Source organism: Cherax quadricarinatus, unplaced genomic scaffold, assembly GCF_038502225.1.
Source record: "Cherax quadricarinatus isolate ZL_2023a unplaced genomic scaffold, ASM3850222v1 Contig14, whole genome shotgun sequence".
NCBI classification, from domain to species: domain Eukaryota; kingdom Metazoa; phylum Arthropoda; class Malacostraca; order Decapoda; family Parastacidae; genus Cherax; species Cherax quadricarinatus.
This window is the reverse complement of record NW_027195040.1, coordinates 95,739-117,726: the sequence shown is the minus strand read 5'-3', so window position 1 is coordinate 117,726 and position 21,988 is coordinate 95,739. Positions and strand designations below refer to the sequence as shown.

Below are 21,988 nucleotides of genomic sequence, written 5' to 3'. Positions count from 1 at the left end.
GAGGTATATGTGGAGACAAAAAAAGTTATCTATGGAGGCAAAGAAGGGAATGTATGAAAGTATAGTAGTACCAACACTCTTATATGGGTATGAAGCTTGGGTTGTAAATGGTGCAGCGAGGAGGCGGTTGGAAGCAGTGGAGATGTCCTGTCTAAGGGCAATGTGTGGTGTAAATATTATGCAGAAAATTCGGAGTGTGGAAATTAGGAGAAGGTGTGGAGTTAATAAAAGCATTAGTCAGAGGGCTGAAGAGGGGTTGTTGAGGTGGTTTGGTCATTTAGAGAGAATGGATCAAAGTATAATGACATGGAGAGCGTATAAGTCTGTAGGGGAATGAAGGCGGGGTAGGTGTCGTCCTCGAAAAGGTTGGAAGGAGGGGGGTAAAGGAGGTTTTGTGAGCGAGGTGCTTGGACCTCCAGCAAGCGTGCGAGATCGTGTTAGGAATGAATGGAGACGAATGGTATTTGGGACCTGACGAGCTGTTGGAGTGTGAGCAGGGTAATATTTAGTGAAGGGATTCAGGAAAACTGGTTATTTTTATACAGTCGGACTTGAGTCCTGGAAATGGGAGAGGTTTGGGATATTGACAATTTGGAGGGATATGTTGTGTATCTTTATATGTATATGCTTCTAAACTGTTGTATTTTGAGCACCTCTGCAAAAACAGTGATTATGTGTGAGTGTGGTGAAAGTGTTGAATGATGAAAGTATTTTCTTTTTGGTGATTTTCTTTCATTTTTGGGTCACCCTGCCTCGATGGGAGACGGCCGACTTGTTGAAAAAAAAATGCATATATATATATATATATATATATATATATATATATATATATATATATATATATATATATATATATATATATATATATATATATATATTATATATATATATATATTCAAACAACCGCAGACAGGCGAGCTTAACTATGCAGGACAAGCCACGTGGGGGGTGAAATGTTTAGCTCAAGTACTTTCACACTTCTCAGTGCGTCATCAGGAGCTGTGCAATGTTGCAATGGAGCAACCAAAGCAGAAAGAGAGGTCTCAGAGTAGCGTAGGTGTCACCGTCCATGGTTACCCTTAGACTGCATTTAGTGGTCGGTGCCAGCCCAACTCTTCCATCATCCCTCTACGCCCCATATGGGGTAGGAGGGTTTCTGAGATGTCAAGTATGAAATTATAAGATATAAAAAAAAAGCCAGCCCAAAGCTTTTTCTAATTGTTTATAACAGGTCATGTGGTTTCAGAAAATGAGTTTCTCGTTAGATACTGTAGACATGGATAACTATTATTCTGTGTGACCTTTTCAAATAATGAAAAAAAGGAATAGAATGTGCTGTTTGTCCATTTAAATATTCTGCTCTGAGCTACTCGAAAGTTCTGCCGATGCACTCTTTCTAAATATTGTCTACTATTTTTCTCAGTGTCGGTTAATATGCCATACATGGAAACCTCTATGCCTATCCGATAATATTTCTACAATATAAATTCTACTAATACCCTTTAACCTCTCCTTACGTTATCTCGTTATCTTGTGTGCTTGTCACACTATGGTACATTAACAGCTACACGCGTTATATAACCATCACAACTGACGTGGTGTGAAGTTTTGGTACATAGACACTGGACGGGCGTCACCAATCCATCAACCCACTTGGCATAATGAACAATCCTATGATTTGTAAAGCATTGTTGTTTAAGACTGTGTACAATGGACTCTACTAAATAATTATCGAGTTTGTATAACCCATAATTTGAGTTGTATACTGTATTCCTTTCATGTTTCAAGAGGGAAGATTCAATTATGTTTCTTTTCATGACAGAACTGTTTGGTATTATAATCTGGGCAGCATAACACCCCGGTGACACCTACACAACTCTGAGACCTCTCTCTCTCTCTCTCTCTCTCTCTCTCTCTCTCTCTCTCTCTCTCTCTCTCTGCTTTGGTTGTTCCCTTGCAACATTTCACAGCTCCTGATGACGCACTGAGAAATGTGAAAGTATTTGAGCTAAAGATTTCCAGCCCCTCCCCCCCGTGGCTTGTTCTGCATGTATATATATATATATATATATATATATATATATATATATATATATATATATATATATATATATATATATATATATATATATATATATATATATATATATATATATATATATATATATATATATATATATATATATATATATATATATATATATATATATATATATATATATGTCGTGCCGAATAGGCAGAATTTGCGATCTTGGCTTAAATAGCAAGGCTCATCCTGCCATATAGGACAAGTGAAAATTTGTGTATGCAATAATTTCGCCAAAATCATTCTGAACCTAAAGAAAAAAATACATTTCACTGTGTTTGTTTAGTATTAAATTATTGTAAACAAATCTAAAATATATTTAGTTGGGTTAGGCTAAAATAAATTGTTCTTGTTATAATAAGGTTAGGTAAGTTTTCTAAGATTCTTTTGATGCAAAATTATAAATTTTTACATTAACATTAATGAAAAAATATATCTTTAAACGTATAAGAGAAAATTTTAGAAAGGACTTAATTTTAAATGAGTTCTTGCTAATTGACCAGTTTTACATATTCGGCACGACATATATATATATATATATATATACATATACATATATAATGTATATATATATATATATATATATATATATATATATATATATATATATATATATATATATATATATATATATATATATATTATATATATATGTATATATATATATATATATATATATATATATATATATATATATATATATATATATATATATATATATATATATATATATATTATATATATGAAAAATATAACATGACTATGATTCACTATTTATAATATAATATCTTTATTTCTACATGTACAAGGTGTACAGTCCTAGATGACATCAATGTCATACTACTGTATAGAAAGCCGCTTGTTATGCTGAGCATTTCGGGCAAATTAGGTCAATTTTGTCCCAGGATGCAACCCACACCAGTTGACTAACACCCAGGTTTCCGTTTTACTGATGGGTGAACATGGACAGCAGGTTTTATGGAAACACCTTATAACACTTTCTATCGTAGGGGTTCTTAAATGGAGATATCGAGGGTTGAAGGTAGACACACTTGTTGGATGGTAACATATATTGTCAGACTGTGATGATGAGAAATGGAGCCCAGCCTCTGCCTGTCCTAGCCTATGTCATAACGCCGAATGAGACCGAGGCAGAGGTACGAACGTACACATGCGCATCCCGTGACGTCACACAAAGTCACAGGCCTAAAAGGGATCTCCTATCTAAAGCACATGGATGATACTAATATGCTATACAACACAGGGATCAGCAACTATGCTGACAGCTCGGTCATGTTATGTATGTCGTCTCGACATACACTACTATCTATAGGCTGAACAGCCAGGTGGTTCTGGGCTGATTCTATACAATAACTAATTCATATATAACTTAGAACTAATGGATGGTATCATACTGGATGTTAACAAAATGAATTTTACGTAATGGGTGTTAACGTAATCACTTTTAACGTAATGCATTACAAACTATAAGAACAAATCATTGTACAATATGGGATGGAATTGATCGATCGATCTGTATTCATGCACTCTACGGATTCTGAGGAAGAATAAATATATATATACAAGGTGAAATTAACAGCAAAGGCATCTGGTGCACTCAGACTATTACTGTCAAATTCTCAGAATACGGAGGGAACGTGAATACGAAAAAAAAAATCTGAAGAAAACTAATCAGTTAATAACAAACAATTGACAATTTACTTCATCTCGGACATCTAGTTATACAGACTATGTACATTTAAACCCAATTCTGCGAGGGTGAGGTTTACATATGCAGAATGGTTATCATCTCTGGGAGGATCGAATTCCTCTGCAATGGCTAATGATTCCCGTTGGGGAAGATAACCTCTACCTGATCGACATTGCTCGCACATCGTGTTAAAATCAAACCAGCCAGTGGTGTTATAAATGATTCCACTAAACTATTACTTGCTGCCGCTATGAGGACCTGCCTACATCTCGAATTCACAGCGATCCACTCACTCAAGGATTCCTTTATTGTCGTCTGCACCGACGACAATGAAGCAGCTAAACTTATGGACGACACTGCATTGAACACATTACGGGACCGACAATTCATCATATCACCGTCTCCCTCCTTGCTGGCGAAACGTTCAGTTTTTGTTAAACAATTGGATAAGATAATCACATCCATACCAACGGATGAACTGAAGACCTCTATCGAAGACCAAAACACCTGGGCCTCTGTAGACACCATCACACGAATTCCCAATGCCTCATCTATAATCAAAATCACCTTTTCAAACATAGATATGGCTACCCAAGCACTTGCTAATGGACTAGCTATCTCATATTACCACACACATCCACGCCACATTGAACCTGAACGTTTTGCCCATGTCTCTCCCTGTTGGAACTGTTACTCTTATCAGCATTCAACAAAGGACTGTCCCATTAAAGACAAAAAGTTCTGTTCTACCTGTGGAAAAGAAGGTCATAACTTCAAAGCCTGCACCACCACCAATGCCACTCCAACATGTCTTAATTGCAAGGGTACTCATCATACCCTTGCAGCTAAATGCCCACTACGAAAAGAATGTCGAAAAAAATTAAAGAAGAAACCAAGAAGAATAGTCCCAAATCGCCGACATATACCTCCATTTCAAAAAGCCAGTCGGACACCACCAGAATTCTACAAGCCACACAGCAGTCATCTCTATCCAGCAATTCCCTTTCTGCACTCCCTGACGCTGCTCCCTCTAAGGTGTTGTATTGCATGATGTATGCACACCTTGCAAATGCAGCAAACCCAGGCACATTCAACACTACAATTAACGAACTATTCCGCCTTAACAACATGCCGTCATTCAACTTTCCTGACTCGCCAACATCACAGGACTTCCTCAAGATTATCCCAAACATCGCTAACTTCACATCAACTTCAGGCCCAAATCCTAACTCTGCCCCAAAAAACACTCCTGAACCACGCCCAGTGACCACTGCCACCTCTCAACAACCACCAACAACCAGCCAGACCGCAAATACTCTAGACTCCCAGCCTCCTCTTGACACAATCACTGTAGAAACAATTGAACAAGAATTTCCTGACGAATCCCCCGACGAAGCAGATAGCGACGACTCCAGCACACCCTCTTGGGAAAACCTTACTTTCTACACCTCTCCCTCGAACGCTGACACCATGACCTGCTCTGAACTATACAAAGGCCTCGGTGATGGAACAGTCGAGTATGCCAGCGAATCACCTCTTCACTTCACACTCACGCAAGTTCTTGAGTTCATCAAGCCTCTTCGTTTCACTTTTTCCAACAAGACAACGCTATACCACCTCTCCAGGAGCAGCTTCAAGAAGTTTGCAAATGGCTCCACTGCAAACCTGCCTCCTCAACTACTAAAATAACCTCCCACATGTCTGCTGCCCTCTGATGGTCCTACCTGCCTGCCCTCTCCTGCGACCTGGAAACTTCCAGCTCTCGAGACTCAAAGACCTCACCTACCACGAGACTGTTGCATACACAGCTTGCTCTCTTCCCGTTTTTTCTCCACGTCTGTCCCACGATCGCCTTAGCTGCTGGGTCAAGCCTTGGCTCTATTTCTACGACTAAGAACACTCCTCTCCAGCGCTATTCTTCGTCTGTCCCGTCTTCCCCGCTCATCCCATTGGGATCTTACCTGCACTTGCTTGCTTGCTTGACTGAGGGAGATTTGAACGAATATCTACAAAGGATACTTGTGGGTTTCTCATTACTTGTCGAGTACGCAAGGAGTAACGACATTCAGGTTGATTATCTAACTGAGTATCTGAGGTAGAGGGTACAGAGTCAGGAGGATTTTCAGCATCTGTCACATTAGTCTGGGTAGCAATATCATCAACATCGCATACTAATTTCATATGATCTAAATGCTATTCTTTGTACTTACCAGTACTAATTTATCTAACCTTATACTTATTACCAGAGATATGTTCTACAACTCGATACGGTCCGACAAACTTTTGATCGAGCTTAGGCATTGCGGATGTTTTGTTGAAATTTGTCAGCATTACTCTTGAATCTACTTTTACTTTTGATGGCTTAGCACCGCTATTAGTTACTCTAGTAAATTCTGCTGTTGATTTATGTAGTGTTTCACGGATTCTTCTAAAAACACTTTGAGCCATGCTGGTACGAGTTGCTACGAAATCATCAGGGTTGTAATTAAGTTTCGGAGTGGAATATAACAACTCATAGGGTAAACGCTTGTCTAGACCATACAATGCATAATGTGGAGTATCACCTATGGAAGCCTTGTAAGCAGAATTTATGGCACACTGAACATCTGGTATGACTTCATCCCAAGTTTCACTATTGGGGTTGATAGTGGCTCTCAGGACATCAAGTACTTTCTTATTGGTTCTTTCGGCTAACCCATTGATGGCAGGATGATGAGGAACAATGGTGGATTTAGAGATCTTGTATAAAGTACACAAATTTTCAAGAATCTCATTACAGAATTCACCTCCATTATCTGTTACTAAGGACTTAGGGGTGGTATGCCTGCAGATAATACGTTCTTTAAACGCTTTAGCTACTGTCTCTGCAGTCTTATCTGCAATAGGAACTAACTCACAATATCTGGTGAAATGGTCTACCATAACACACAGATGTTTGTTGCCTTGGAGGGAACATTTAAAATTGGCTAACAAGTCAAGGGCAACTCTTTCCCATGGTTCGCTAGTGGTTGGGTACACTTGGATTGGATTAGGACCATTGACATTTCCTTTATGTTGCATACAGACACTATATTTCTTAACATACTCTGAAATGTCAGTTGCCATACGTGGCCAAAAGTATTTCATTCTGGCTTGTTACACAGAACGATCCATACCAGGGTGTGCAACACCTGGTGCATCATGAACTAGCTGTAGAGCTACGTTCACTAGTGACTGGAATTACTAACTGGTACACTCTTCTGCTTGGAGTACCCAACTCGGCTGTTCGATACAGTAATTCTTGGCTCATTACAAAGTCACTAATGGGTGCTGGTGGCTTCACAGTATGAATAAGATCTTCCTGGAGCAGGAATCGAATCACCAGAACACAAGGGATCGGTTCTTTCTTACTGGAGGAATGAACAAACTCGGTGGAGTGGATGACTCCCCCCGGTTGAAAAAATTAACGCTATAACACGCAATATGAGCAAGGGAGAACGAATCTACTATCTCAAACTGCAAGCACAGGAGAAAATAAATGAACACGGTCAACAATGCTGATATTCAATCTGAGTCGCACACAGTGACACGAGGTATCAGCTATAAAGAAACTACACTTACAAACGTTAACATGTGAAAGTTACTCGAGAAATAACTTCTAACAATGCACTGATTACTGTCAACTAGGATGGGATCACCATCTGGAGCATTAGGAACAACAACAGACACTCTAGTGGAGCACTAGCTGTAACAGAGACGTCTTTCTGCATACGGCATGTGACATCAACAAGAGATGGCATTACTAGTTGCAAGTAATCGTTTTCTGACAAGGCATCCCCTGTGGAGAAACTACTACTCGAACTAGCAGTCATTGCAGGGATAGGCTGTGCACTCAAGGCAGTCTGAGTGTCCCTGGACACTTGAGGCAACGGAACACTATCCTGCAAGTCTGAAGGTGTAGGTGGAACACAGATGGGAGTGACAGAGTTACTAGTGCCTGACCGCTCGGCTACGTTAATAAGTAATTCACGGATCTATAGGAACTTAATCTGAACTTCACATTTCGCAGCACTTTAACAAATCTCAGATACAAGCTGTGAGAACAAACACATTGCTCAAGGGCTAGGTATTGTCTTTCAGTCAGTAAGGGAATTTTGATACTGTGGACTGATTCATATTGACTTTGACTGGCATGATACACTAAGTGAACATTCAAAAGTGACTGGGACATCTTCTCAGTGAACTTACTGAAGGGCATAAGGCAAAAAAAAAAAAAAATAGAAAGAATGACACAGTAAGCTTAAACGGGAAGAAAATGCTTAACGATTCTGCATAAGTAATTAAAAATTGACAGGTCACACAGTAAGTAAAGAACTCACACAAGAAAAATACGCAACTGAATGAACAACACTTTGAAAATCAAGAGAACTTGTACTTTACTCAAATCTGATTTACTCAACTTTTACTTTAAATTGAATGAGTGGCACAGTGAGTTGTTTTTACTTTCAATGCAACAGGGAAACACACAATAAAATGATAAAATGGACTCGATAAAACTTGTGCAAAAATGAAACAAACTGGGACACAATTCGCTGAAATAAAATAAAATGGCACAGAAAGAATAAAATATTATGCACAGAACAGAGCATATGAAACTACACTGAAATAAACTGTAGCAATATTGCAAATGACAATTGCTAATCAACAAGTATTGCACAACACTGCATAAAATCTCTGCAAGAAAAACTTTAATGGCAACACAATATTTGCACAAGAATTATTGCAAAATGAGTCAATGTGCAATCATAAAAAATTATTACACACACAAGAAAAGAAATATATCAAGGAATGAGCTGAGGGAACACTTTAACTCTTAACTGCACTCAAGCAACACTTAACAAGCAAAAGAACAATTTACTCTAAAAGAAAAATTTAAAAATTGCACTAAGAGTGAATTTGTTCAATGAAACATGGAAAATAATAGGTGCTAAAACACGGAACAAAAAAGTTTGAACACTTACAGTGATGCAGAACACAACACTTACAGTGATGCAGAACACAACACTTACAGTGATGCAGAACACAACACTTACAGTGATGCAGAACACAACACTTACAGTGATGCAGAACACAACACTTACAGTGATGCAGAACACAACACTTACAGTGATGCAGAACACAACACTTACAGTGATGCAGAACACAACACTTACAGTGATGCAGAACACAACACTTACAGTGATGCAGAACACAACACTTACAGTGATGCAGAACACAACACTTACAGTGATGCAGAACACAACACTTACAGTGATGCAGAATACAACACTTACAGTGATGCAGAACACAACACTTACAGTGATGCAGAACACAACACTTACAGTGATGCAGAACAGTGATGCAGAACACACCACTTACAGTGATGCAGAACACAACACTTACAGTGATGCAGAACACAACACTTACAGTGATGCAGAACACAACACTTACAGTGATGCAGAACACAACACTTACAGTGATGCAGAACACAACACTTACAGTGATGCAGAACACAACACTTACAGTGATGCAGAACACAACACTTACAGTGATGCAGAACACAACACTTACAGTGATGCAGAACACAACACTTACAGTGATGCAGAACACAACACTTACAGTGATGCAGAACACAACACTTACAGTGATGCAGAACACAACACTTACAGTGATGCAGAACACAACACATCAACATAAACATAATACTATAATTTTCTTGCAATGAAACTTGATGTGCAAAAAATTTTGTAAAAATTATTTCTTGCTTGCACAAAATAATGGCACTATTGTCTGTGGAAATAAGACAAATTAAACACTGGCTAAATGAAAAGAATATGAACACAAGAATGTTCAACACACAGGGAACAAAACAAGAATACACAAATGCTGGGATGAAAGAAATATATATAACTGAGACAACACTGAGTTGTGATGCAGAATATAACTAAATAAATTACTGAATTACTCCACTGAATCACTGAGAACACAAGGTGATTCTGAAGTGTAAACACAAGTTCTATACTGCTCATATGTTGCACACACAACAAAGGAAAAACACTAGGTACTTACTTCAAGTGTATAAAAAGACACACAACACAACAGACATAAGATAATGCACGAAAATTAACACTGAATTAAGGAGATTATCAAATTATTGCAATCAGTAAATGATAAACACTGAGTCTGATCAAGAGTCACTGAATGTCACTAAGAAAATCACTGGAACACAAAAGAAATGTCTCAACACTCGCAAATGTCTCTATGAAAAAAAAATATTGTCGCTGTAACGACTTGGTGTAGAATGACGTAGATGGTAGTGGAGAGTAGAGGATTGTTTATGTCGTCTTGCTGCTGTCCTCTGCACATGTTATCGTAGAATTGCGCTTACATCGACGACAGACACACACAGGAGGCTTTCAACGGTGGCACGAAGCACACTCTAGCTCTTGACCCCCTATGTGGTCCTTAAAATATGGTGCTACAACCCTTAGTAGTGTGCCAAAACACTGGTAGAGGTTAGGTGAGTACCACAACAGTGATAGTGGTTGGGTTTGTGGGTAAACAGGGCTAAGACCGGGCAATGGTGAGACACACGTGGTGAGTGGGTGGTTGGGCATATGGGTTGAATGGCTTAAGCCTCACTGAGGACAACCACACTGCCGCGAAGATATTCTAAGCTGGCTAGCTTAAAATACACCCACGAAATACCACAACACCACAAGGATGAAAAAGAGCACTCAGAATTGCTTGGAACTTGAATCATGAGCGATGAAGACTACTCACGTGGCTTGCTTGAGTACTGGGGTAAGACACCTGAGTTAGTTGCTAGCTGGCTTATCTTAACCCTTCACACAGAATAGCTTGATAACTTCACACGATGAGCACAGCAGGGGTGGAAGCTGGCTTGGCAGGCAAAGGAACTGGATGGAGTAGACTAGGCTCGACTGGGCTCCATTGTTCTGACTCCCCCACCACAGACTGGGAGCTGGCTTATTTTGCAAACTCGGGTCAACCCCTCGGGAGTGATGCAAATAAGCAGATAAACACTAATACAAAGAGACTGACCAGTGAATGGTGTAGAAGCTGGTAGGAGCTTGAGCAGGAGAACTGGCAGAGATAGCTGGCTGGCGTTAACCTTCTCGGTAGGCCTACTCACAAGATGGCAGGCTCGGTCGAAATATATCTCCAGAAATCGCTGTAATCGTCAGAATTACAGGCCCACCGTTGCCACCATTTATCGTAGGGGTTCTTAAATGGAGATATCGAGGGTTGAAGGTAGACACACTTGTTGGATGGTAACATATATTGTCAGACTGTGATGATGAGAAATGAAGCCCAGCCTCTGCCTGTCCTAACCTATGTCAAAACGCCGACTGAGACCGAGGCAGAGGTACGAACGTACACATGCGGATCCCATGACTCCACACAAAGTCACAGGCCTAAAAGGGACCTCCTATCTAAAGCACATGGATCAGCAACTATACAACACAGGGATCAGCAACTATGCTGACATTTCCAGCCTTACCGGGGATTCGAACTCCGGACCTCAGTGTGAGAGGTGAATGCGCTAGCGATCGAGATACGGGATACCTATTTATAAGTTTCTTCTTACGATTATATTATATTTTAAAGTCTCTAAAAATCTGTATCTTTTGTCTTAGAAAACTGGCAGAACAGTACTATTAAGGCCAGCAAATTTGAAAAACACAATATATAATTGGGCAGTAAGATTTCAAATCCTTTAAGATATCTCAGGGCTGAAAGTATGAAGCCGATCAGAAAAGACATTATCTTGTTTTTGCATAGAACCCAATATTCCCATTTTCTCTATATCTTCAGTAAAATTAGCAAACTAGAGTCAACATAGTGCACAGTTTCGATAGTTAAAAGCCGATCAGAAGAGGCATTCTCCAGTTTTTGCATAAATATCTAATCAATAGTATATTGAGACTTATTCAGCCAACTTGCACTGTGAACCTTTCTTTTAAGTTAACACACCACGGTTTTGAGACCGTCAGAAGAAACATTCTTGAATTTTCGCCCATACTTGTAAATTTAGAAACTTACAGAATAACTCTTCTATGCATGGGTATATTTCAAGTTACATAAGACAAGCTATTAATACAAAGTTACCAGGACGTGTGAGGAGATTGGAAGAGGTTCCAGAACCTCACATCCGCCATGTCAAGGGAAGGGTGTAGGAGACTTATTTTCTCTGCACCTACCTTGTGTAGGATACTTAGCCCTGGACCTGCTATGTTAGGAACCAGGTGGGGAAGATCACAAGCTTGAACCCATGTACTAGAAGGGAAGAAAGGGGTACTTGCCCCCCTTGCACACGCCTTTAAGGAGGAAGGTAAATTGATATTTTGGAAAGTTATATATATTTTAGAAATCAGTGTAAAATTTTTTTTAAAAATGATGTGTCACTCAACATTATGCAACCATAACATTGTCATTTTGTTCAAATTTTCAGAATGCCGTAAAACCTCATACTTGCTCCTGGTTACTGACTTTCACGGCGACTGTGTTTTAGAAAAATAAAGAAATAAATACTGACAAATATAAGATTGTATGTTAGTGAAGTCTCAATTTTTTTACTTACAAAGCTTAAACTTTGTTATAAGTGTTTGATGCTTCTAAGATGATTTATACTTATATTATTTCTCTGGAAATATTATCACATAATTTGGTATCTTTTTTATGTAGACGTTTCGGCAAACTGTGGCTTTATCAGTGCAATAAAAGGATAAAAACAGAAGACTGAAGAGGAAGCAGATGAGGTAATCAGTCCCTCAGTCTAGTAGCAGGTGTTCAGCACCTCAGTCTAGTAGCAGGTGTTCACCACCTCAGTCTAGTAGCAGGTGTTCACCACCTCAGTCTAGTAGCAGGTGTTCAGCACCTCAGTCTTGTTCATAATTTAGAAATGAAATTGACAAATTGGCGCACACACACACACACACACACACACACACACACACTGTAATATGGATCCCAACCTTTTTCTAGGCTGAACAAAACTGACAAATGTACAACTGCCTTCATCACAAGCTGGTTGAACCTTCCCTCACCATCGACTCAGGTTCTCAAATTATAAAAAAAGGAGAAAAAATATGAAGAATTCTGTATACTAGTTTAAGGTACACATAAAAGTATACCAAAAATAAGTTGTATCATGCGATTATCAGTGTTTGTGTATATTTCGCTACTCTTGCGAATTCCTTGCATTGTTAAAATCTCTAGTAAGGCTGATGCATGCAGGGGATGAGATGAAAAGCTGTAAGACTTCTCCCTGAAAGCTGGCTGCCTTGGATCAAAGTCTAGCACAAGCTGGACTCCAAGGTATTGGTCCGGTGTTGTGAGAATGGTATAGCACTGCGTACCTTGTTCCAAGGTTCGTAGGTTCGAGTCTCCTTCAGCCAGAGATCATTATTTGTGTATATTTCGCCTGCTCTTGCGAATTCTTTGTATGTATGTATATATATATATATATATATATATATATATATATATATATATATATATATATATATATATATATATATATATATATAGAATTACCGACAATATATTAAGTAAAAGGACACAAATGCAACTAATGTGACATTTTTGTTGTGGCAACGTTTCGCTCTCCAGGAGCTTCATCAAGCCTGGAGAGCGACACGTTGCCATCATAAAATGTCACATTAGTTGCATTTGTGTCCTTGTACTTAACACAGTATATATGAAGGAAACAAGTACAATAGAAATTTTAGTAAATGTTGTGCGGTATCGAGCGGTAAACCTGAGAGATGTTGTGTTCTGTCAGACTATGATCTTCAAAATGCACATCAATAATCACATTGTAGTGTTAAGTAAAATGAGATAAATAGTAGAATTATACTTTATTGCGTCAGTTTCAAGCTGCAATTTGAGTAGCAATATAATTTCAGCACAGTAATTTGCTCCTAAGTCGCTTGCAACTTCCCTTTTTGTTAGAAAAGGGAGAGGAACGGGTTGTGGAAAATTAAATAGTAATGCTTGTAAATAATGTATCACTTGTTTGAGTTTCAAAATTAATTCATACATGTGGGTGTACCTTCGGTCCCAGGACCGAAACGTTTTCTAATAAATATGTCATAGTGTTTGCTTACGTGTCTTTCTAAACCAAGTTGTCGGTATTTATTATCAAGGTTTATACCACCTTCAAAGTAGATAAGTAGATACTTATCAACCTGCCGGGGTTTTATATACGTTTTTAAAATTCACCTTCAAAGTAGCCGTAGACCGAGCTGGAGTCCCTAGTGAGGTTGAAGGAAGGTGAGGGACCAACCTGGGCGTGAAGACACTCCCATTTACTTCCATTCTGTACAGCTGTCCATGCCAAGCACTCGTCCATCGCAAAGCATACAGACTTACAAGTACCTGGAAAAGAAAGGGCAAAATATTAATTATATCAGTTTACCTCTTATACCTGGTTCCAGTCACGGTATTGTGCCTTTTTTTGTTAGTTATTCGTTCATCATAAGTGAACTTATCCCTGCAGCTAGTTCATGATGTACCAGATGCTGCACACTCTGGTATGGATCGATCAGTTAAACAAGCCAGGTTGAAATACTTTCACCCTACGTTGTTTAACGTATTTCAGAGTATGTTAGAAAATATTTCTGAGAATGTTAGAAAATATTTCAGAGAATGTTAGAAAATATTTCTGAGAATGTTAGAAAATATTTCAGAGAATGTTAGAAAATATTTCAGAGAATGTTAGAAAATATTTCAGAGAATGTTAGAAAATATTTCAGAGAATGTTAGAAAATATTTCAGAGAATGTTAGAAAATATTTCAGAGAATGTTAGAAAATATTTCAGAGAATGTTAGAAAATATTTCAGAGAATGTTAGAAAATATTTCAGAGAATGTTAGAAAATATTTCAGAGAATGTTAGAAAATAGAGAGTATGTTTGAAAATTCAAGGTTAGCATACATCATAAAGGTAATGTCAGTGGTCTTTATCAAATTCAAGTGTATCCCATTACAGGACTCGCAACAATGATTTCAAGTTGAAAAAAATTCAGATTCAGGAAGGATATAGAAAAGCACTGATTTGGTAATAGAGTTGTGGATGAGTGGAACAAACTCCCGAGTACAGTTATTCAGGCTAAAACGTTGTGTAGTTTTAAAAATAGGTTAGATAAATACATGAGTGGGTGTGGGTGGGTGTGAGTTGGACCTGACTAGCTTGTGCTGCTGGGTCTGATGCCGTGCTCCTTCCTTGAGTGGAGGTGACCAGACTGGCTGGGTCATTGGGCTAGTCCGGGGGGGGGGGGTCATTGGGTTAATCCTGGGGGAGACATGGACCTGCTCCACATGGGTCAGTAGGCCTGTTGCAGTGTTCCTTCTTTCTTATGTTCATATGTTCTTATTAACTAATTAACTAATTTCCAACGTTCAATCCAAGGAAAAATTATCTGTGTGTGACGATACATCATTTTGCTAGATACAGTGAGTTATTTCCAATAAAACTGCTGAAACTGTTACCAGAGCATTTAAAGAATGAATAATATGCAAATATACAGTTCCTAAGTCTTTGTAACCGACAATGGTGGTGAGTTTTGTAATGAGATTTTAGAAAAGTTGTGAACTTTGCATAAAATAACAAAATCTACTATTGTTCCTCGCCATCCTTCCAGTAATGATTTAACAGAAAGAACCAATAAGTATTAGATGTGAATATCAAAATGGTATACAATACCGACAGGTTGGTAGGTAAGACACATAGGCAACAGTTAGGCAACTTTATTCCGAAACGTTTTGCCTACACAGTATGATTCTTCAGTCGAATACAGAAAGTAGGCAGGAACAGTAGAGATGTGAAGACGATGTAATCAGTCCATCACCCTTGAAGTCGAAGAATTTGAGGTTGTCAGTCCCTCAGCCTGGAGAAGTTCAGTTCCATAGTCAGGAACTATCTGAAGATCAAGCGACAGTGCGGAGACTTAAATACTGTCAGAAGGAGAGGTGCAGAGGGGTAGTAGTAGTAGTGAGAATGCAGCCACTGAGAGGTCACGTCCCTCTCAGATCCAACAATTCTCACTTGAAAAAGTTGTCCAAGGTGCTTTCTGTACCAAGATGCCATTGTGTTGCAGTGTCTGATAAGATGAATATCAAAATGGTATACAATACCGACAAGTTGGTAGGTAAGACACATAGGCAACAGTTAGGCAACTTTATTCCGAAACGTTTTGCCTACACAGTAGGATTCTTCAGTCGAATACAGAAAGTAGGCAGGAACAGTAGAGATGAGAAGACGATGTAATCAGTCCCTCACCCTTGAAGTCGTAGAATTTGAGGTTGTCAGTCCCTCTACCGCCCACACCTGCCTCTACCTCTTCTAAATCCAATTCGTTCTCGCTAAACCTCAAATTCTCTAATCCTGATGCCACTATCTGTTCTGAAAATTTATTATATCAGATCACTGGTGCACCTCAGCAAAAAGTCTTTAAAACCAACTCAGGCTTCAAACTCCTTCTTGACAAACATTCCTACGAAACGTGCACCTCAACCGATACCAGACAAAAACTTCTCAAAGCAGGCTTCACCATTATTTGGACTCCTGAGCACCGTGCCAAAGCACAGTCATTGCTAAACACATAGACTACTCTCTCCTGACAGCCTATGATACAGACAAAGAAGACTTAATAAAAGATATCAGTACTAAGAAAAAACTCTTTGTTGACGGTATTTACAGACCCGAAAACTCTACCATTCTCAAAATACGCTGTTCTACTCCTTCTGAGGCCTCTACACTCTTCAGTCAAGGTATCCTTACCAAGACCATCTGCATTCCTCCAAACACTCTCTTCACACCGAACTTCCACCCAATCACACAATGTCTTATATGCTACAAATTCGGCGACGGCAAAAACACACGTACATCTACACAAGTCTGCTCCAGATGTTCAGCAACTGGCCACTTCTGGAATACTTGCAACCTCCCCCTTAAATGTTCTAACTGCGGCAGGTCACACACTGCAGTTGCAAATTCCTGCCCCTCTAGAAGACATTCTCTCCTCCCTCAGAGCAAGCCAACCTCCCTCCCTCCCCAACCCCATCCCTGTACCTCCCTCCCTCCCTCCCCTACCAAACCGCCCTCCTCCACCCCAATGCCTGGTAAAAGAGGTAGACCAAGTGCGTGGTCTACCCTACACACATCAAACACCAACACACAGACTACAAACACCTCTCCTTCTATGCCCACACCCACACTAGACTACAAAACTAACTGTCAACTCGCTACTGCTGCACACTCTGCGATGGTAATCTCTCAAGCTTACCAATCAGACTACTCACATGTCCTTAACCTAATCTTGTCTGCTAACAATCTTCCCTCTCTAATCATCCCTCCTTGCTTCTCTTCTAAAACCCCTACAACCTCTAACTCCTCCCTCTCTCCCACCCCCCACTTCCTACACCCACCAACTCTCCTTCTCCCCTACCCCTTCTCACTACTTCTACCCCTCCCACCAACACCCCTACTGCTGCAGCTACGACCACCCGTCCCCCCACCTCCTTACCCACCTCCTCATCCCCAACCAAAGCTTCCACTTCCTCTTCCCTTACCATAGCTTCCACTTCCTCATCTCCTACCGAAGCTTCCACTTCCTCTGCATCTACCTTCGCCCACTCCTCCACCACAACCAAACTTCATCCAGGTCCAACTCCACCTCCTCTTGACAAAATCCACTCAAATCTAAACCTGCCCCAACTTCTGACAGACAGACCAAAGAACATAAAAACAGATCCATCTCTTCCTCCCCCTCCCGGAAACGGGTCCGTAACACCTACAAACACACATCCACCGATGGCACCACTATCATGGGCTTTAATCCAGACTCCTCCCCCGACATTAATTTTGCTATGACGAAACCATTAAATCATGTTTAAGGTGACTCAGTTCAACGTACGTTCTTTACAGTAAGACACTTACTGGCCGAGCATTTTGAAGCAGAGAGGAAAGAAATTGTTTTATTAAACAGTACCTGCCTCGAAGCCCCTCAACGTATCCGCCATTATGGTTATACTGCACTACAGTCCCCCTATGATCCTCATGATGGGGTTGCCATCCTTGTCAAATCCAACATAAAATGCGAATTTCTCCCAAACTGTTTAATTCACCAACACTGTCTTGCGGTCAGAATACACACCCACCTTGGTCCCTTTATCTTTTTCACCACCTATGCTCGCCCAAACACTATTCTCAACATACACGACCTTTCCTTAGTCTTCAACTACACCAACACACCAACTAGCTGACATGAATGCCAAACACACAGCCTTTCATCACACCAGTAACAACCACCTTGGTCACCAATTACTCAGCTTCACTGACCATAAACACCTAATTCATCTCGGCCCAGACTTCAACACCTTCTACAACCACACGGGCCAAGGCAAACCAGACATCATTCTAGCAAACCGAGCCAGATCTCTATTTCAACACTACATCTCACCTGGCCCTATTTCAGGCTCTGATCACATCCCAGTCATCTTACACATCTCCTCCAACCCTATCCTCATCCCAGCCACACTTTCCTTCTACAAGAACGCTGACTGGGATGCTTTCAAACAACACATAGACAATATTAACCTCACCTATGACTACAACAACAAACCTATCTCTGACATCGATACTCAACTTGATCTCATCCAGGACACCATTACACAAGCATCCAACACTGCAATACCAAAGAAAACTCACACCACTCGTTATTCCTTCAAACCCTCACTCAGAACAAGAAGACTAATTATCTGCTACCACAACCGCTTCCTCTACAACACACACAGATTTAATCAAGTTCGATTAGGTCTCACTTACCTTAGAAACAACTTTCTACACAGCCTAGACCAAGACCACAACAATCACTGGTCACAACTCATACAACAAGCGGACAAACAGCATATTAAAAACACTAAAGCCTTCTGGAACTTTATCAAAAAAATCAGAGGCACAACTCCCACCAACAAATTCAAACACATCACCCACAACAACACACATCTCAGACCCGCAGGCTGCTACCAGCATCTTCAAACACATCTGGGAGAACATCTTCCACCCTCACCCACCTCACCCTAACGTTATTGAACACACTCAGAACATAGAACACTGGAACACTGCACACACACAAGAAACAACACCAGATAGCCACATCCATCTGGACTCTCTTACCTCCTCCCAAGAACTCGACACTCCTTTCACCAACACAGACGTTAAAACTCTCCTCAGACACCTTCCTCCCAAGGCTCCTGGTGCCTCTGGCCTAAACCATATTATTCTAAAACACCTTCCTGACTCTATCATTACTGCCTACACTAACCTCCTCAATGCCTCCCTTGCCTCTGGATACTTCCCTTCCCTCTTCAAAGCTGCTACTGCTATCCTCCTTCCTAAACCCCCCCAAAAAACCCACTCTCATCCTAGAAACTATCGCTCTATCAGCCTCCTCGAAACTTTAGGAAAACTCTTTGAAAAACTCATCAACTATCGCCTTCGCAGATACCTGGAACACAATTCTCTACTTTCTGATGGCCAGTTTGGCTTCAGAACACACAGATCCACACAGGATGCCATTAACATCCTTCTCAACTAAATCCACATAAACAGAAAACAAAGAAACAGGACAGCCCTGGTTGCAAAAGACGTTGAAAAAGCTTTTGACACTGTCTGGCACGAAGGGCTCAAGTACAAACTCTGCACTAGCTTTAACCTGCCTCTCACTACTCGTAAACTCCTCTGCAACTTCCTACACGGCCGTACCATGAGAATAAAATTCCAAGGCTGTTACTCTGACTACTTCACACTAAATGCCGGAGTAACCCCAGGGATCTGTCCTCTCCCCTACCCTCTACATTTTATACACTAACGACATTCCAACACCTGTATACCACAACTCCATCACACTAGCCTATACAGACGACATTACACAACTTATCACTCATGCCAATATAGATACACTCACAAAACACAAAATGAGGTCGACAGGATAGCCGTCTGGGAACAAAAATGGAGGATCAAAACCAATGCAGCTAAATCCAGCATTACGTATTTTAACTACAGGAAACGTGATCCTCCATTACCTGTCGAGCTCAGAACAGCTGACACCCGCACTTGCATCCCCATTACACAATCTGTCACTGTCCTTGGCGCTAATCTTGACTACCTTCTTCGTTTACACGGACACATTCACTCAAAGCATGCAATAGCTAGTAAGGCCCTACAAGCTGAAACATGCCTCTCAACGCACCAAACTACACCTCTACAAATTCCTAATACGTCCTCTGATAACTTACTCTCCTCTAGCCCTCTCTCTTGCAGCAAAAACAAACTTACTTAAACAGCAGCGTGTCCAGAACAAGGCGCTGTGCTGGGTGCTTGATGTCAGATGGGAGGACTTCGCCACAAGCGAGTCTCTCCATGCCCAATTAGACATCCCTGCGCTGAATCTGTACTGGAAGACGCTCAGTGACAGATAGACAAACTTGAGACACGACATGACTACTGGACCTCTCTCCTTGACGAAGACATTCGCAGACCCACAAACCAACACAACCTTTTCTACTCCTTACATGATCCTGCTCCTAACCATATTTACAAACAACCTTGGATTTTCTGACAGGTTCCTTCTCTGACAGGTACCATTCTCTGACCCACGTTCGCCTTAGCTTTTGGGTTAAGACATGGCTCAGTTCTACACTCCTCTCTAGCGCTGAACGTCGCATGTCCCTTCCTTCCCGCTCACCCCACCGGAGTCCCAACAGAAGAGCCTGAATTTCTCTTCTCAATATCTGTCCCACGATCGCCTTCGCTGCTGGGTTAAACCCTGGCTCTATTTCTACTACTAAGAACACTCCTCTCCAGTACTATTGTTCGCCTGTCCCGTCTTCCCCGCTCATCCCATTTGGGATCTTACCTGAACTTTCGTTCGTTCGTTCGTTCGCTTGATCTTCAGATAATTCCTGACTATGGAACTGAACTTCTCCAGGCTGAGGGACTGACAACCTCAAATTCTACGACTTCAAGGGTGATGGACTGATTACATCGTCTTCACATCTCTACTGTTCCTGCCTACTTTCTGTATTCGACTGAAGCCTACTGTGTAGGCGAAACGTTTCGGAATAAAGTTGCCTAACTGTTGCCTATGTGTCTTACTTACCAAGTTTTAGATGTGTTAAGAACTACTATAACTCCCCATGGGACGAAGTTATACCTGATGTTCAATGTGCTATCACTTCCGCCTACAATATCTCGACAGGAGATACTCCTCACTATTACTTGTGTGGTGTAGATAAACGTTTATCTTATGAGTTATTATATTCGATTCCTAAGCCTAGTTATAATGATTATATTTTGTCTCGCACTCGCTTAGCGCAAAGTATTTACAGAAGAATCCGTGAAAAACTTCGCAAATAAACAGAAATTGGCGAAATACAGACGCGTAAAAAAATGGTCTTAGGTAGCACTAATAACTTACATGGATAGTCAACTGTGAGGGTGTTGAAGGCTTCACCAGACTCGAACGTCAACTCAGGAGCTGTGAAGAACGGCCAGCGTCTCATTGCGAAGGACAAGTTGACCAACCACACTAGAGTTGTCACTCTCAACACTCCTGACAGCAACATCTCTCCTCAAACTGCTAAACAGTCACAAAAGTAAGCAACACAAACAGTAAATACAAAAGCATTCAATAAGCAAAAATAACTTTAAGAATATGGAGATATATTGAAATGAGACATTCCAGAACATCATTTGTAGTGAGGCAGTAATACAGAACATTTGAAGGTTAATGCTTGGAAGATACTGGAGGGTCTGGTCCCAAATCTTCACATGCACAGGAGGTTAAAATGAGTCGAGTTTTTCCCTCTTACGACTGGCTAATATTCCTGCTTATGAATCTTTTATTTAACCACTGCTCATTCGAACTAAAAAAAAAAAAATTCTGCGAAGAAAAAAAATGTTAGAGCACTTGCTAATGAGCTGTATTTCGCCAATTTCTTTGTTTTTCTTTGAGAGTTCACAGTTGATGCATTAATGAGGTTGAGTGCTGTTCAATATCACTAATGCATAAACTTGTTAGAACTCGTTAGTACACGACAAAACACATGGTATAGTGGGGGTCTGACAAAGTATTTGTAGGGGAA

General features: G+C 40.3%; 1 protein-coding gene across 1 annotated transcript in view; it reads right to left on the bottom strand.

Annotated features, from left to right (window-relative positions):
- The window catches only part of LOC128686308 (uncharacterized), a 28,225-nt gene extending 6,748 nt beyond the window's left edge, over window positions 1-21,477 (bottom strand). The window contains exons 1-2 of the mRNA XM_070079757.1: window positions 21,322-21,477; window positions 14,064-14,219 (exon numbers count right to left, since the gene is read on the bottom strand). Coding sequence (XP_069935858.1) covers window positions 14,064-14,219; window positions 21,322-21,469 — 304 coding nt within the window. The 5' untranslated portion in view covers window positions 21,470-21,477. The remainder of the gene's footprint in view (window positions 1-14,063; window positions 14,220-21,321) is intronic.
- Window positions 21,478-21,988: the final 511 nt, after the last annotated feature.